The 16,746-nt window shown below is 37.3% G+C and overlaps 2 protein-coding genes across 2 annotated transcripts; both read right to left on the reverse strand.

Annotated features, from left to right (window-relative positions):
- Positions 1-186: 186 nt before the first annotated feature.
- Positions 187-7,465, reverse strand: LOC103453890 (uncharacterized). Its single transcript, XM_029089245.2, has 18 exons — positions 6,829-7,465; positions 6,072-6,591; positions 5,657-5,917; positions 5,455-5,546; positions 4,996-5,205; positions 4,516-4,917; positions 3,814-3,950; positions 3,601-3,694; positions 3,429-3,485; positions 2,993-3,127; positions 2,777-2,848; positions 2,526-2,639; positions 2,231-2,392; positions 2,001-2,129; positions 1,787-1,888; positions 1,622-1,701; positions 1,252-1,401; positions 187-1,083 (listed from the first exon to the last, which is right to left on the reverse strand). Exons 1-18 carry the CDS (start codon positions 7,330-7,332, stop codon positions 516-518), a joined length of 3,789 nt encoding a protein of 1,262 aa, XP_028945078.1. The 5' UTR covers positions 7,333-7,465; the 3' UTR covers positions 187-515.
- Positions 7,466-8,520: 1,055 nt separating this feature from the next.
- Positions 8,521-9,488, reverse strand: LOC103453906 (pectinesterase inhibitor 3-like). The gene has a single exon (XM_008393501.4). It carries the CDS (start codon positions 9,317-9,319, stop codon positions 8,702-8,704), a length of 618 nt encoding a protein of 205 aa, XP_008391723.2. The 5' UTR covers positions 9,320-9,488; the 3' UTR covers positions 8,521-8,701.
- Positions 9,489-16,746: the final 7,258 nt, after the last annotated feature.

Here is a 16,746-nt window from a genome sequence, read left to right on the forward strand (position 1 = left end):
ACAGAAATCCACCAAACTATGCTGGTTTGTACATTATTATGAAAACGTACGCAACGGACTTCCAAACAACCATCTAGCTAGGAGCTTCCAATTCAGTCCTCAAATGCCAACAATGGAGAAAAGCTTCCACAACATTTGCTCTTCTCAGTAAAATATAATATTCGTTTTCATCTGCAGAAACAAAGATTAATTTCATCTGTAGGTGGCTTGTTATTAGAAAAACAGAAACCACATTTGTTCCTAAAGACACCGGTGGCTCAAGTCCATTTCAACCGGTCACAACCTATCTCAACCAGACCACTAAACAGACCCATGGACATAAGTGGTTTCCGAAATGGATGACCCAACATTTTATGGGCCAACTCGAATATACGAGCATAGGTGACAGGCGTGACAAAATATGTATATATTAACCACTGTATATAACTAACAACAATTCATTACTATCCGGTGCAGAGAGAAGAAAGAACCCTGTGGTTTTGTATGAGCGTGAATGAACTAGAGCAGTCGGCTCTTCACCTAGTTTTCTTCTTGCTGCCTCCTTTCTTCTGAACCCGCTTTTTAAACTTCAAGCCTTTAGCAGAGAGGATAGCCGAGGCACTCTGCCCTTCCAGCTTCTTCGTCATCTTCACCACACTCGATATCCCTTTTCTTGCAGCCGCCCTGTGCTCTGGTCTACGGCTCATCATCTTCCTATCGAGTGGCCAATATGCATATGGTTCAAGCTTGTCCTTCCTCTTCAAATCCCCACCAGCCTTCTTGCTGGCGTACTCTTTGCCGGTGGCAGCCCATCCAGATTCAGATGTCTTCCTGCGCTTTTGTGTTTTCTTTGAGTTTACAGACAAGTGGCTATGCGCTTCACTTCTTGCATCGTAATCAGGTTCAAATGGCTTTTCCTTGTATGATTCTGCTTCGTCGCGAATTATTAAGCGCCCATCAGGGTCTAGCTCTGGCCCATCATCAGAATCCATCTTTCGCTTTAACTTATCAGATGATCTGAGTGCGGATCTTGTTCTTTGCCGATCAAGCAGATCAAGTGGTTCATCTTCTAGCTGATCAAGCAAGTTCTTATTATTTGTTCTTCTGTAATTCAAACATTTGTGTTAGTTAATTTCGGGCAAATGGATTGTGTTATTTATCATAACATTTCTAGACCATCAGAAATGATCCAACGAACACTATTAGCTACCCAGATCATGATTGATGCAAAGTGATCTAAACATTGCAATATGAACATCAAATACAACCTACCTTAATGAAGATGCTTTAGATTTGAACTGTGTGGACGCCTTGCCACACCTGCCCGAGACTGTTTTGGCATCCATATAATCTGCATTGCTATCCTCAGTTTCTTCGTCATCAAAATCAGAAAAGATTTTTGTATGGTTCCACCTGCTTAGCCTGAAAAGAAAATAGAAAATAACAATATGTTAGAGAACATGAAGATTAAAAAATATATATAAATCCCAAAACATTAGAGTTAAAAATGAGATGTAAAAATTTCATTGGCAAATACATACATGATACATGTGTGATATGTCTTTACAATAAGAATGAATATGCAAACATGCGAGTTGTGCTCACGCATGTATTTAACTTTTAAATTATGAAAGAGTGAGACCTGGATGTAGTTGCTTTGGACACTTGAGATCTAGCTTCCTCAGATTTAGAACCCGTCTTCTTCTCTTTTCGTTCCTTGAGCTGTGTTCAACAAGAAAAGGGAAGATCAGAAACTAGTAGTAAGTACCCCTGGAAAATTCACTCTAGCAGATGCCCATCGACAAACCTTCCGTATGTTCGTAAGTAGTTTCATATGCTCTTGAGGCATCACAGCCTTAACAGCATCAAGCCCACATTTCTTGACGAGCATTTCTAGAAGAAGCTTAACCTGAAAAAATATTTGGTTTTGAACAGCAAGTGATAAGAACTTGGGGAAGTTCATTAAACCAACTGAACTCAGTGTCTGAATAGTGTCACAAACATACTGACAAGGAAACCACCTTGGCTTTGAAATGGGTTTTAGTAGCATCTTGCCACTTCAGCAAGCCTTCCACCATACTTTTCAAATGCAACTGCAACCCCTCAGCTTGTGATTTGGCTACTAATACCTTCAACAGGCCCAAATTAGCCTGCAAAAAAGAAATAACAAATAGGTCAATGATTTATCAAGCAGTGCACTCAAAATAACTAATAATGCCGAAATGCTGATCCAAAAGAGAAGGGAACAAACTTTAATTATTTCTTTGTTCTTTCTCTGAAGGAGGAGAAATGTGGATGGGAGTAAATTGCTGGCACTTGAAACAAGGTCAGAAAACTCATAAGCCAACCGAGCTAAGCCCTTCATCGCAGCACTTATCATATGAGGAGTTTCACCAGCTAGCCCCCCAGCTACCTATGACCATAAGATTAAGCTTTAGACATGCTGCAAATTTATATCAATTTCTGCTTTCCCACAGAAGACCAATTATAGCCAAAAGAATATCATTAAAAAAAACTGCTGCAGTGTCCGAAACAATATCCAGTACCATGTTAAAAAACTGCTGCAGGTTTTCTCTCTTCCCGCCAGTCTCCTCATCTCCACAAGCATGGCCAATTTGGACAAGGATATCATAAGCTCTATTTCTTGTTTTCTTGTTAGCCTGCATTGAAAAAGAAAACTATTAATATCAATTTCAAGGGCAAGAAGCTGCAGCAATGGAAGATCTTCTAGCATTTCAAGTGCAAGAATTTTTTTATGTCATAATAAACCTGATATCGCTGCAGCTTAACCACGTACCTCTTTAAGTGCAAGAATTATTTCTGTTAGGAAGGAACTTATGATGTCTTGACGCCTCTCCTCTGTGTCCCTCTACAGAAAGATTTAAGTTCTTAAGCATGGAATAGCTACATACAAAATTTTAACCTAAAGCAAACTTTATTTCTAATACTCAAATAATGAATGCTACACAGAGCACCTTAATACAATTTGGAAAACCAATGTGTTCATGTATACCTTTGAAACATGGACTACCAGGAGGTACAAGCAGTCAAGTCTGTGCCGTTTAGCTGAAAAATGGCATGAAGGAAGCACTTCAATCATAATATCAAACAATTCCTTGAGCTTCGGTGAAAGAAACCAATCACAGTCCTGACCATACATCCAGCAACAAGATCCATAAGTAAAAGAGATGGGCAAAGAAAAAAATCACCACGACGCAGATAAAAGATGGCTCAGCAGCACATAATTCTAGAAATTATATGAGTGCCCTTGTAACCATGTCTTCTTTAACTAAGACATGACATTAGCAGTGAAGCAAACGACTTTGAACTGGTAAACCATGTTTCCAAATATTCTACTGACTGGTGATAATAATTCAAGTCCAGTGCAAAAGCATTAATACAGATAATCCCCAACGTTCAAAGCGTACAAATCAGTAACTTTTGCATACCCTGAGAACGATTGAAAGAACTTTGTATGCCTTCTTTTGTATCAAACCTTCATTATCCTGAAGCCAGGAAGGCCATAGTTAGTAACTTAGTGCAACATTTCCTTTCACCAAGCATTTCTAGATCCCCTACAAACAAAGTAAATAACCAGATGTAGGAAAAAAATTTCCAAACCTGCAATGCAGTCTTTATTGCACTAAATAAAACATCAACCTCTTTAGCATCTAAACCAGGTAAAAGTGAGACTGCCAGGTCAAATAGTTGTGCCCTGCAGTTAAGATGGAAGAATTAACGTCAGGTCAGATATCCTGCTAAGATAGAGAAGTAATAACTCAATTGTGAAAATGAAGAACTAAACATCATAGAGATAAAAAAAAAATGATGTACCTTGTGGTATTAAAATCTCTAGAGCTTTCTGCTTTCCTAGCCTCTTCAGTAACCTTTAAGAGCTTCACCAATGTACTTCTAAAGTACCTTGATACAACTTCTTTATCTGATATTGAAGCAAACTCACCAATTGTGGACTGTAAAAGGTGCAAACATAATTATTCTCAACTTCACAAAATACTAATCATGCAAAATTTATCAACAAATCCCGTAATGAATGTATAAACAAGTATCTAGCAAAAAGTGTATTCTCAAACAGCAAATTGGACCCAATATGGAAAAAGACAAGAATGTCAGGGGAAGCAGAGAGGACACAGAGGTGAAAATATATTCAAAGGACAAAGGGAAGTCAAAGGAAGAAAAAAAGAGAGGTGAAAAGTTTGAAATTGTAAAAAAAGGATGCAACTTATACAGTAAGCCAGCTCCATTTTATTCATGTGCCTTTGTTCCTCAATGTTCACTTTGAGGTACCTAATACATTTAAGTAAAAAGATGACTCCCCTCCGCCTCTCTTTCTCTTATAAAAGAACGTGTCATGGTTTTAACAAAGATAGGCATGAGTTGCAGGGAAACTGAATTTGTTGCACCAGTAGGATATGTACACTATACAAAATCAATGCGGATTTGGCATTCTTGTCAAGTATTTTGCAGGACAAATAAACAAAACACATGCCTACATATAACCACAGTATGCTGAAGTACCTGCAAACAGCCGGCATCATCTTTTGTGGTATTCAAGAAGACACCTGATAGAACAGGTAGTAACTTGCGTGCTGATGACTTGAGCACGCTCATGTTACCTTCTGTAACTTCAGGGGTATAATTGGCCATAGCTCTATGTCTGGCACTACCTACTTCACTGTCAAACAGATCATTCACTTCCACAATTTTCTTATTTTGTTGAACAAGAATCTGCAAGCTCAAGCATATTATTCCACGAATCTCAGGTTCATCTTGAAGAGCACTGCACAAGACTTGCTCTAGATCCTTGAAACTTTCAGCAGTATCAGAAGCATAGTTGCAAAAGGAAGGTAACAATGACCATAAAGCGTGTACAAGTGCATCTGAACTCCTTGATGAAACAATACGTCCTTGTGACTCCAGCTGCAAAATATAACACATAACTAAAAATTCCATCTGAACTAAACAACTAGCATTCAATCAGTATGAGCTGTTCAATACCTTTCTGGATTTCTCCTTTATGATTCCAACCATACCCAAAATTGACTCCGTAAAGAAGCTCAAACGTGCACCAATAGTATACTGTTTCAGTATCGGAAAGAGCCAAACATTCACCTGACTTAGGTCTTCAGCCTCCAAATTAAGAGGTAGAAGACCTAAAAATGTTTCAGGTCCCATTGCAACAAGAGCCGATCCAAAGCATTCATGCAACTATATATTAATAAAGTCATTAGATTAGTAAATGTTGCACTAATTGAGTGTAAACAAAGGCAGAACCACACAAGATGCTTCCAAACAATCTTAAAAAAATGAAACTAGTTTAACTTGCAATCACAAAACTAGTTAATGATAATAGTGGACATAGTACATGCTAAGGTTCATATATAGACGAGTTTGCAATATAGGGATCAATACGATGACAAGAAGTAATCTTTTAAAACTCAATAATATGGAAAAGACCTGTTTCCTGAAAGGGAAATCTTCATCAGGTAACTTCTCCATCTCTGCCATGCTCTTGATCGCACCGCTCATGAAATAAGAAGAGTATACCCCTGCATGATAACAGCTGTTATACCTCTTATATCAAATGGAGATAATAAGAACTGAAAAATAAATCAGTTAAAAATGAGAGAAAAACAGTCGGATTCATCAAAAGTAATACCAAGTTTATCAAACATTGCTGAAACAACTTGAAATGCAAGGTCCCAGACACCCGCGTAGTGATAACCAAGTAAGCTTTCAATAGCAGCACACACTTTTTCAATGATAGTTGGCCCAGACTTCCTTGCATCATTTTTGCCATTCATTACAATCTGGTCAACTCCCTGTTTGATCAAGCTTTCATCTATGCAAGCATGAATGAGACTCTTAAATGTGTCCGCTGCTGCGTGTATCGCCTCTTCGTGCTCAGATGCCAACACATCTGCCAAAATCAAAGAAAAAACACAACAGAACTTTTTGAGTTTTGCTTTCTACAATAGAACAGATATAGACAGGAACTTAGAGAAGATTTCTTTAACGAATAAGAAGGTAAAACACACGCTGCTAAAGTCAATGGAGGACAAAACATTACATACCTTTGAGGGCATTGAATACGAGAGGGAGTTTAACTACACATATTTGCCTATTAAGGGAATAAACCTTCCCCATTCCAGTACCCAGCAAGCGAGCTGTAAATGTCATGCCATCCACAGAAGTCTCATTCGTAGAGATAGATAGAGTTAATGAGCACAATAGATCGAGCAACACTTCAGAAGAAACGTCCGACGATGGATTGAGACAAAGTATATTCAAACTATCTGTTATGCGCTTTGTAACAAGTGGTTGGCGCAGTTCCAAAAGAGTTTTGTAGTATTTGAGGACATTGGTTTTGCACTTGATTGACATAAGAAACAGACACTCTTTCAAACCATCCAAAACATACAAGACCTCTTGGGCTCCCTTGGGTCCTTCACTCGCATCTGCCTTTGACCCACCGGCAAGAAGAAGAAACCTTTCAAATAAGTTAGTTATCCCTTCACTTGCAGGTGCAAGGAGCGGCGTTCCTTGAAAACTTTGCAACACATCACGAAGACACAAATGAGATTGTCTTCTCACCTGTTTTTTAATCCAATCAGCACACATTCACATACATGTAAGAGAATTGAAATCTGAATTCGATCATAACAATCGATATTTACCAAAATATGCTACAATTGTGCCGTATAGTAGTTTGATAAGCCTCAAATTCATCGAATTTATATAATAAATGACCGGAATAATCTGAATTCTATGATATACAATCAACATGAACCATAAGAACTCGAAAGGCAAATAAAATGTGAGAAAATGCACCTTAGGGCGGGAGTCGGTTTCGAAGCTCAATAGAAATCCATACAATTGAGACACATCAGACCAGTGGAGACGGCCTCTGACAATGAGCAAATGCGATATACATTTCAATCCCGAGACGGCGGCACCCACCGTCAACGACGGCGACCGAAAAACGCGGACCAAGAGCTCCGACAAGAAGTCATTTATCTTCACGATAATCGCCGCCGATACTTTCTGAAAGACAATGGAAAGAATCGTGAGGAGGGCGTCGATCACGTGACCGGGAGGGTCAAGCTGGGAGGCGAGGCCGTCGAGGGAGGAGCATGTGATTCCCAGGTATGCGACGGGAGTCAAAGGGAGGTTCTTGTCTTTGAGCTCCTGGGCCATGGCGCCGACAGCGGCGCAGAGGTGGTGGTGGTCCTCGCGCGTGGAGCTGCTGAAGCGAGTGAGGATTGAGGCGCAGATGTCGTCATCGTCGTCGTTAAAAGGGAGGGCGTGGGGATCGTCCATTTCTATGCCTTCCATGTTTAGGCGGGAGTTTTGCGGAGTTGCAGAAAAACCCTAGCTTAGATGGATTCAGGAGAAGACTAGGGTTTTAGGGGGAGAGAGAGAGTTGGGATCTGCTGTGCCCATTAAGCCTCTACCCACCCTCTGCCTGCATTCTTGTTTCGACACCTGTCTCCGATTTACGGGTCAAGTTTTCAGTTACGTTTTGGGAATTGGGTGGCCCAGTTAGAAGTGGCGGGTTAGGAGTCCCTGGGTTAGTAAGCGCGCGCCGACTATCTTTACGTCAATTTGGGCTTGACGAGCCTGTCAACAAAAGAGGATTTCCTTTTGGGGCGGGTCGGAAGTACTGACCCGAATTTAACCCTTTTCTCCCCATTTTTTAGGAAAAAGATCTTTTCCGAATCTCTTCCACCAAAGTCACCAGATCAAGTGATCCGGACCTTTAAAATTTTATCCAACCGTCAAAAATTATTACACCTTTAATAAATCAAAATAGATAGGTCGTTAGATGAAATTTCAAAGGCTTTTGAAATTTTATCCAATCGTCAAAAATTATTACACCTTTTAATAAATCAAAATAGATAGGCTGTTAGATGAAATTTCAAAGGCTTAGATTACTTGATCCGGTGATCTTGATGGAAGAGATCTGAAAATGATATCTTTCCCATTTTTTATAGTCAAGTGAGAGGGTATACCATTATTTTGCTGTGAGAAGAAAGATAAAATATAAGAGCTAAAAAAGGAAACATAAAGGTATTGTTTCTGAATGGAGTTGGTGTAATTATTTATGAGTTATTAGTCCTTCATAGCACAATTTTTCAACATACATTATTAAGGATCATCAAGAGCATGGTTGTTTGACGTACCAACAAATGAAAAAATACTCATCAAACAACCACGCTTCAGATCAATCCATCACTTACAAATATTATTTTTAAATGTAAGTGAGTGCACCGGAAACACTCGCTCATCAAATCAATCTATCACTTACAAATATTATTTTTAAAATAAATAAGATCTTGATAAGTAAAATAATCATCAAACAACCACGCTTCAGATCAATCCATCACTTACAAATATTATTTTTAAATGTAAGTGAGTGCACCGGAAACACTCACTCATCAGATCAATCTATCGATCAATCTATCGCTTACAAATATTACTTTTAAAATAAATAAGATCTTGATAAGTAAAATATCCCAAAACTAACAAAAGATTTTATATTATATATGTAAGCATCATTACTATACTCGTTAACAACTTGAACAAGATTTTACAAAAAAAAAAAAAGTAGACACTAAAAAGAAAGTACGACACCATCGTCGGCATGGACCGACACTGAGACCCATACTGACAGAATCACAGCCGTCCATCATCACGATCTTCATCAAGGTCTAGATCTGGGCCGTCCGCGGCTCTCGTCAAGGCGATTGATCAGGTACAGCGCGTTGCTCGTAACCCTAGCCGCATTCTTAATCTTCCGCTTCACATCCGCGGCCTTGGCCTTCACATCCGCCTCCTGAATCCCGTCCAGGCACGTGTCGTCGTCCGTGAGGGCGGCGCTGAGCCACGTCTGGGCGTTGCTCATCTGGAATAGAAACGTCTCCTCCCGGAGGTGCTGCAGCTCGCCGAGCGTCTCGCTCAGCTCGTCCACCGACGACGACATCAGGTCCACGCAGTCGCCTATCGCCGAGCGCTGCCTCTTTGTCCCCTGGAAGTTGGCGGAGAGCTGGGCGAGGAAGCCCGAGACGCGGCGGGCGCGGGCAAGGCTGACGCTCACGGACGCCTGGGCGAGGTCGCGGGGGGTCTTGGCGGGGCCGGCGTAGTCGGAGAGTGTGCGGAGGCAGATTTTGGGGTAGGTGGCGTGGCGACATGATGAACGGACGAGAGTTGATGCTGGGTTGTGCTGTGGAGTGTGTTTCTGTGCGGCGGCGGCGGCGGCGGCGGAGTAAGGCGAGCAGAGGAGGAGGACGAGGAGAGGGAGAAGAGAGAGCAGGAAACGCATCGTTTCGGTGGGGTACGAGTTTTCCGGCGATGGGTATAAAGAGCAGAAGAGTGGGGGTGAGTAGAGTGAAGAGTGTGGAAAATAACTGGTGGTGGTCGTTGGGGGTTGGGGGTTTGGGGGGTTTGGGGGGTTTGGGTATATATAGGGGTTGTGGGGAAGTAAACGGGCAAATCTCTGGTTTAGACTAGGAATGTTTTATTTAAATAATTAAATTAATCAACCTAATTAGATTAGGAAATGGTTTTTTCCTTAATGTTGATAAACTGCTTTAATGGAAATAAAATAAAAGAAGGAAACAAAGAATAGTGACGTTTACATTTTGTAACAGTATCTAGAAATTCAGAACATTCGAAGATATATCTTTCTCGATTAATATTTTTTTTTTTTTGATAAATCGATTAATAATTTTTTGTTTGAAGTCGATATTTTAGTTTTCTAATCTTATTTCTTTTGTCGTAACGTTTCATTTTTCTTGATATTTTTTTTTTTTGTATTGATTCCATCTTCGACGTCAAAGGTAAAATTTTTATGTGGCACCATCAGCATACACTTTTTTATTTTTCACACTCTACATAATTTTTTGAATCAAATGAATTAAAAAAATCAATAAATAAAATAAATATCCAAAATTCTTCAGTCACATCGTAAATGGCACTTCATTTGAGTATTAGTCTTCTCAGTGACATCTTAATCATCACTTTATTTGGTTCTGTATCGTTGAAAAGCCATTTTTTCTGTTCCTTATTTATGAAGGAACAACCTTAAAACCCTAGCCATGCTCTTTTCACTCTAATTTTATTGATCTGTACTGTTTTTAGTGTTGAATTTTTCTTGAAATTTGAAGATCGATATGTTGTTTTCAAGTTTCAACCACTCCTATATTCAATATTCAACCAACCAATGCCTACATTGTCAACGTAGAGGTATTCGTTTCGACCACTCAAAGCAATATTCTAAACAATACTATACTAGAGGCTAGTCAGATGACGGATAGAGGTCTAGAGTTCAGGAAACTAAGTGGGATCTCTTACAATTTATTAAAAACATAAAATGCAAATATAAGTTCCCTAAACCATTTTTTTTTTAAATAAAGCAAAAAAGGTTATAAAATTGATAGCACTCCTAGACCTGCCTAGGCATCCTTTTTTTTTTTTAAATGCCTAGGCAGAGAGGGCTTTGGGAGGGAGCGAAATGTGCAATCGCATAGGTTTTAAAATTTGAAAGGACCCCTAAAATTTTTTTCGTCTTATATCATGGAATAATGTTCGATATGTAAAAAATTGTTTTTGTTAACACTTTAAAACCACATTGTGCACTCCTTATAAGAGTATTTATTTTCTTTCTAAATATAAAAACTTGGAGTACAATGAGATATTTTGAGTGTCAATAATAACACCCTAAAAAACTATAATTTCTTAATTTTATTATATAATAAAATTATATATTTAAGTGAAACTTTAAAGTTAGAGTTTTGAAGTTTTTTTTTCATGTTTGGTTGTTTAAGATATAACAATTTTTTATTATTTAGTGAAGGTTATGTTTGTAGTTTTTTTTACTTATCATTAATATTTGTAAACATGCAATCAGTGACTGCTAAAGTTTGTTTTGATTTTTTTTTTTAACAAATGATATTATCTACACTAATAGGGTAGAATGAGTAAACAACAATGTGGTTCAAATTTGTCTTTGGTGAGAAACAAACCTAATACTTCTCACTTACAAGTGAAAAGGAATACCACTAGACCATAGTACTAAGTAGGCCTGGCATTTTGGACCCAACCCGTTAACCCGACCCGACCCAACCCGTTAATATTTCTATTTGGATGGATGCTTAACGGGTCGGGTCGCTAACGGGTGAACCCGTTAACAATCCATTAAATAACGAGTCACTTTGAGTCAACCCGTTAGACCAGTTACAACCCGTTAGCACCCGTTAGTTGAGGATATTTTAGTAATTTTAGTAAAGTCTTAATAACAAAAAATAAACTTTATGCAAAAAAAAAAAATATTATTATTAACGGGTGAAACGGGTCACCCATTAGTTTAACGGGTTGGGTTCGGGTGACCCGTTTACAGGTTTAAGTGACTTTGTTTTTATTTAAGTGAATGTTTTCTAGCATCAATATATTGTCCTACTCTTTTAAAACTTAAAACTATCTTAAGGAGGTACCCTTTTACAAATTTCGCACAGGGACCTCAAAATCTCAAAGATGACCATATGCCTAGGCATTAATCTGGGTGATGGCCAACCACCTAACGCTTAGACAGAGACTTTTAAAACACTGCTCAAGAGTATTTGTCTTGTTTATGGGATAGTCCTTGGTACCAATGAAAACCAAGGTAATACATGAACCGACATTGAGAGCTATAATAAATGTTTATGTAGGACGCACTTGTTCTTTGTTTGAAGAACACTACTGTAAATAGTTTTGTTGTTTTGAAAGCGTTTCTAACCGTTCTAAAAGCGTTTTTAACCGTTCTAAAACACTAAGAAACGAATCATTGGTTAAGAAATTCGAATACTCAAACCATACAGACAATTTTTCAAACTTGTAACAGGCAATTTAAGCGCCCCCATTTGTGGCTAGTTTTGGCATGTATTGGGGACCGGTCAAGATCCAAATAAATGCAACCAGCCCCGTTGCCTGGTAGAATAGCTGCTCACCTTTCAACCTATCGCTAACCAACCAAACTATGCAAACATGTATTCATTAACCAATAACCGAACTCCCTCGACACGTACAGTGCATGTCCACCCTGTTTTCTCCTCTCTAATGACGTTGAGTGGCCAATCTGTTTCAACCAAGCTCTATATATCCAATACATGAGGACACCAAACAGTGACAAATATCCTATTTTTAGGGACATTTCGTCGGCAACTCCATGCCCGCCTTTGGACATCTGAGACTCACTCACGCACTTATAGACAACAACACAAAAGGACACTTGATTACTTTGATTAAACAATCTTGTTCATACTTCATAGTTCATATCCTCTCGTTTGTACACTAGAAACATCATTCTTTAAAAAGCCAACGAATGAGATTGATGACCCGATTTAATCCGTAAGAAACGATCTTGGGTTGGGTGTAGGACTTTTTTATTCGACAAAGTAAGTATTTTCTTAACAAGATAAATCTGACGGGAAAACATTACAACCTAGCTATAAATCGTAGGAGTTTATATAAGAGAGATTATATTCACACACTCCAAATTACTTCTCTCACACTTTTTTATTTTTTTAATATTAAACACATCACTAACATTTTATAGAAAAATATTAAAAAATTAAAAGGGTGCGGGGGAAGTAATTTGAGAGGACAAGGATTGTTTGCCCTCCCACTTTTGGTGCCCTCCCGTGCCCTTCTATTTGTATGGTCACGGTTAAACCACGTCAACATTTTATATTACTATTAATTTTTGTTTTATTATCTCTATAAAAAACAATATAAAATGTTAACATGGTTTAACCGTGACCACACAAAACAGGAGGGCACATGAGGGCACCGGAAGTGGGAGGGCAGACAATTCTTGTCCAATTTGAGGTGTGTGAATATAATATATATATATATATATATATATATATATATATATGTTTAGTACAATGATATATTTTACACTAAGGAAAGGGAAAGTTCAGTTAAGTCACACAATGAGAAACCTAATTTGGTATCAAAGTTGTCATCCAAGAAATTTGAAACTAAAATCTCTCACTTATAACTGAAGAGGAATACCACCCGATAATAATACTGAGTGACATATCTCTTTAGAGAGATTATAGTCACACACCCCAAATTATTTTTCTCACACCCTTTTAATTTTATAATATTTTCTACACACCACTACCATTTGATAGAAAAATATTAAAAAATTAAAAAGATGTGTGAGAAGTAATTTAAGATGTGTGAATATACTATCTCATCTCTTTATATATTAGATGAGATTTTACGCATGGTCATGGCAAGAATATACCATGCCAAGAAGCTATGGCCCTATTTTTCCAAAAAAAAAAAAAAAAAGAAAGGAAAAAAAGCTATGGCCCTGATGGGGTCTATGATTTAATGAGCATCACCAAACAGACGCAATTATAATGGTCAGTATTCGAAAGCATCGCATTTGCATACAGCGTTTGATGAAATGAGTGGGATTGAGATTCATTCTAGATTTCTACATTTAGAGTTTATGGGTCAGAAGATCTGGATTACTTATTTTTAATCATATGATTTGTATTAGTCCATATCATTGATCCATTAATAAAAATTCAAAAAATTTGAATGGTTTGAATATCTTTTTCTCTCTTAAACGGTTTGAATCTTTTGATTCACGAACTTCAAACACAGAAATTCAAAGTAAATCTCATTTTGAATATGTGGGGAATTTTGATTGGAAAACATGGGACCCTCAAGTTATCAATGAATTATTATTTGAAACGCGATAATAATCGACCTCTTGTGAGCCCAGCAGAGCAACCTTCTCATGAAATCGACATGTCCGTGGTGAAAGTTTTGAAACAAAACATGTGGAATTGCAGCCTGGAATGCGCTTTAAGAAAATCCCTACCCCACCCTATAAATTGCACAAGTGGTCTCTTTAGTATTACAGATCACTTAGTGTTGCTGGTTTTTTAGCTGTTGGATTTGATTTTAACAAGTTACAACTATTAAATTTTCAATTTTCTATCTCAGTCATTCATTTTCCATACTTATCAATTTTGCGTATTATTAAAAAAAATTGTACATACACCACCATCAATATTATGTGCTTGTGTTTTTTCCCCAGACTTACCACCTAGATTCCACTTTTATTGTGAATATACAGCACTTTCGTAAGAAAATAGGATCTTCTCTGTTCCCTTCCATTCGGAATCTTGTCCTTCAATTGAACATCGAAAGCCTAGGAAATAATTAACTTTCTTTTTTTTATTTATTTACTTTTTTCTTGTTCATGTTCTTCCCCCTTCTGACTCTCTCTCCCCGACTCTCTTCTCTCTTTCTGGGAGGATTTAGTTCTAATTTTGGGCAACCGGAGGCTGGAAGACGACGGTGTGGGCGTGGTGGGCCGGCAATTAGAGCTAGCACCCATTCGAGAAAGTAGAGAATTGAAGGATTCAGTGGATCATGGTAGAAGGGATCCGAAGAAAATCTCCACTCGCTTTTGTGTAGAACATTTTGTTTTTATATTATATTTTTATTTGGATTTCACCTAAAAGGAAACCATTTGACAGTATCAGCTAGCTTTTCTAGGAGGATTAGGATTCTCTTCCCTTCTCTTTTCATCCCCTTTTATCCTCTTCTTTCATATTTTCTTATTTTATCTTTCTCTTGTTATAAAAAATTAATACAAAATGTTGACGTGACTTAACCGTGACCGTTCATATAAGAGATAGAGAGAAACAAAAAAAGAGGAAAGAAATCCTACTCCTTTTCGATGAGGCCCAGTTCAAAATCTGCGGCGTGTGAGGTGTTTGATAGAATGCCAGAGCGAAGTCTTTCGGCTGAATTATGGCTTTGGTAAGCCATGTGTCCACGTGAAGCAGTGGATTGCTTGGCCCAAATGGGAAAGGCGGGTTAAGAAGCACAACTTTGAGGTCCCACCATTTTAATTTTTATGGGTCCGGTTTCTTGATGGATGTCCAACTTTTTCTGAAGGGCTAGTAGGAGTAGGACCCAACTGAGCTGGTAACATAGGACAATGCATCCGTTTCACGAACCACTCGATCCAGCTATTGAGCATATTTTATTTACAATTCGGGATTTCATGCTCAATTATTATTATCAAAAGGTCATGTAGTTCGAGAGAAACTTACGTAGAACAAGTGTAAACTTTCTTAATCGATGATTTGATGAGAAGTATATTTTCTTCTAACAAGTTAGAAAAACTTATATACAAAAAAAGATACAAACACAAAAAAGATATAAAGTTCGTTTGTAAGTATTTTTAAAATAACTAATAATATTTTTGAAATCAATTCTTAATAAAAATGCAAGTAAATCATGAAAAAAATACTTAAAATACTTCATACAAAAAGCAAATAATTGCTGCTTCTTACAGAAAACATTTGAAGTATTTTTAAAACCTAAAAACACTTTTAATTATTTTAAAAATATTTTTAAACGAGCTCATATATTATACGCATATAAATACTTCTCTGCATTTCGTGTCACTTTACGAATGACTACGGCTGCAACTGGGGTGTGGTTTTGGTGGGAAAAACAGCACAACTATGGCAATTGGACAACCTCCTACCTGTAACCCATCATACAAATAATTGACACAGGAAAAGAATGGCATTTGAAATTAATCTGAATAATATATAGATATAGTATATTAAGGTGTTCCCATTTGTTCAGATAATAATTCGCGATGATTAATGTAAGTGCTTCTCGTACGACAAGACATTTTCTCAACCAAAACAACTTACATGATTAATTAATTTTAGTGCTTTGTTTATGTAAGACAAGACATTTTCTCCCCCAAACCAACTTATATGATTAATTAATTTTACTTATATGATTAATTAATTTTACTGCTTTGTTAAACGACAAAAAGGTAAAAGAGAATTTTAGTGCATTTTAAAAGGAAACGTCAAATTTAAAATTTTATATTTTAATTTGATGACGGATTTGACAATTAGAAATATTGTTGATATCCTTCTTCCATTTGATGTGTTAAAATTTATTTGTTTCATTAACAAATATAAAAAAAATTGGATTGATGATGGTTTAAAAATGATAAAAATACACTTAAATATGCTAGACATTTAAGGTAAGATAAGTTGAATGCCTTTGAAAATAACAAAAAGCTTATTTGACGCCATTACTTCATGGCGTCAACTTTGACATCTTAGTTAAAGTAAATAATACGTCATTTATTACTATTATACATCTATGAGACATATTTGATATTTTCTTTGAAGATAATCTGATATGTGACCGACTATATATCACTTTGTATCTCATTTTAGACTATGCACAAATAAGTACTTGTCTGCATTCCGTGTCACTTTACGAATGACGTTGCCCGAACATAGCATACGGCTGCAATTGGGGTGTGGTTTTGGTGGGAAAAACAACACAACTATGGCAATTGGACAACCTCCTACCTGGAACCCATCATACGAATAATTGACACAGGAAAAGAATGGCATTTGAAATTAATCTGAATAATATATAGATATAGTATATTAAGGTGTTCCCATTTGTTCAGATAATAATGGAGGCAGATTCTCTGCCCTCCTATTTTTTGTACCCTTCCGTGCCCTCCTGTTTTGTGTGGTCACGATTAAGCCACGTTAATATTTTATATATATATTTTTTATAGAGATAATAAGACAAAAAAGAATAGTAATATAAAATATTGACGTGACTTAACCATAACTATACAAACAGAAAAGTACGGAAAGACACAGACATAAGAATGAAAGGGTA

The sequence above is a fragment of the Malus domestica genome, chromosome 02, assembly GCF_042453785.1.
Source record: "Malus domestica chromosome 02, GDT2T_hap1".
Classification (NCBI taxonomy): Eukaryota; Viridiplantae; Streptophyta; class Magnoliopsida; order Rosales; family Rosaceae; genus Malus; species Malus domestica.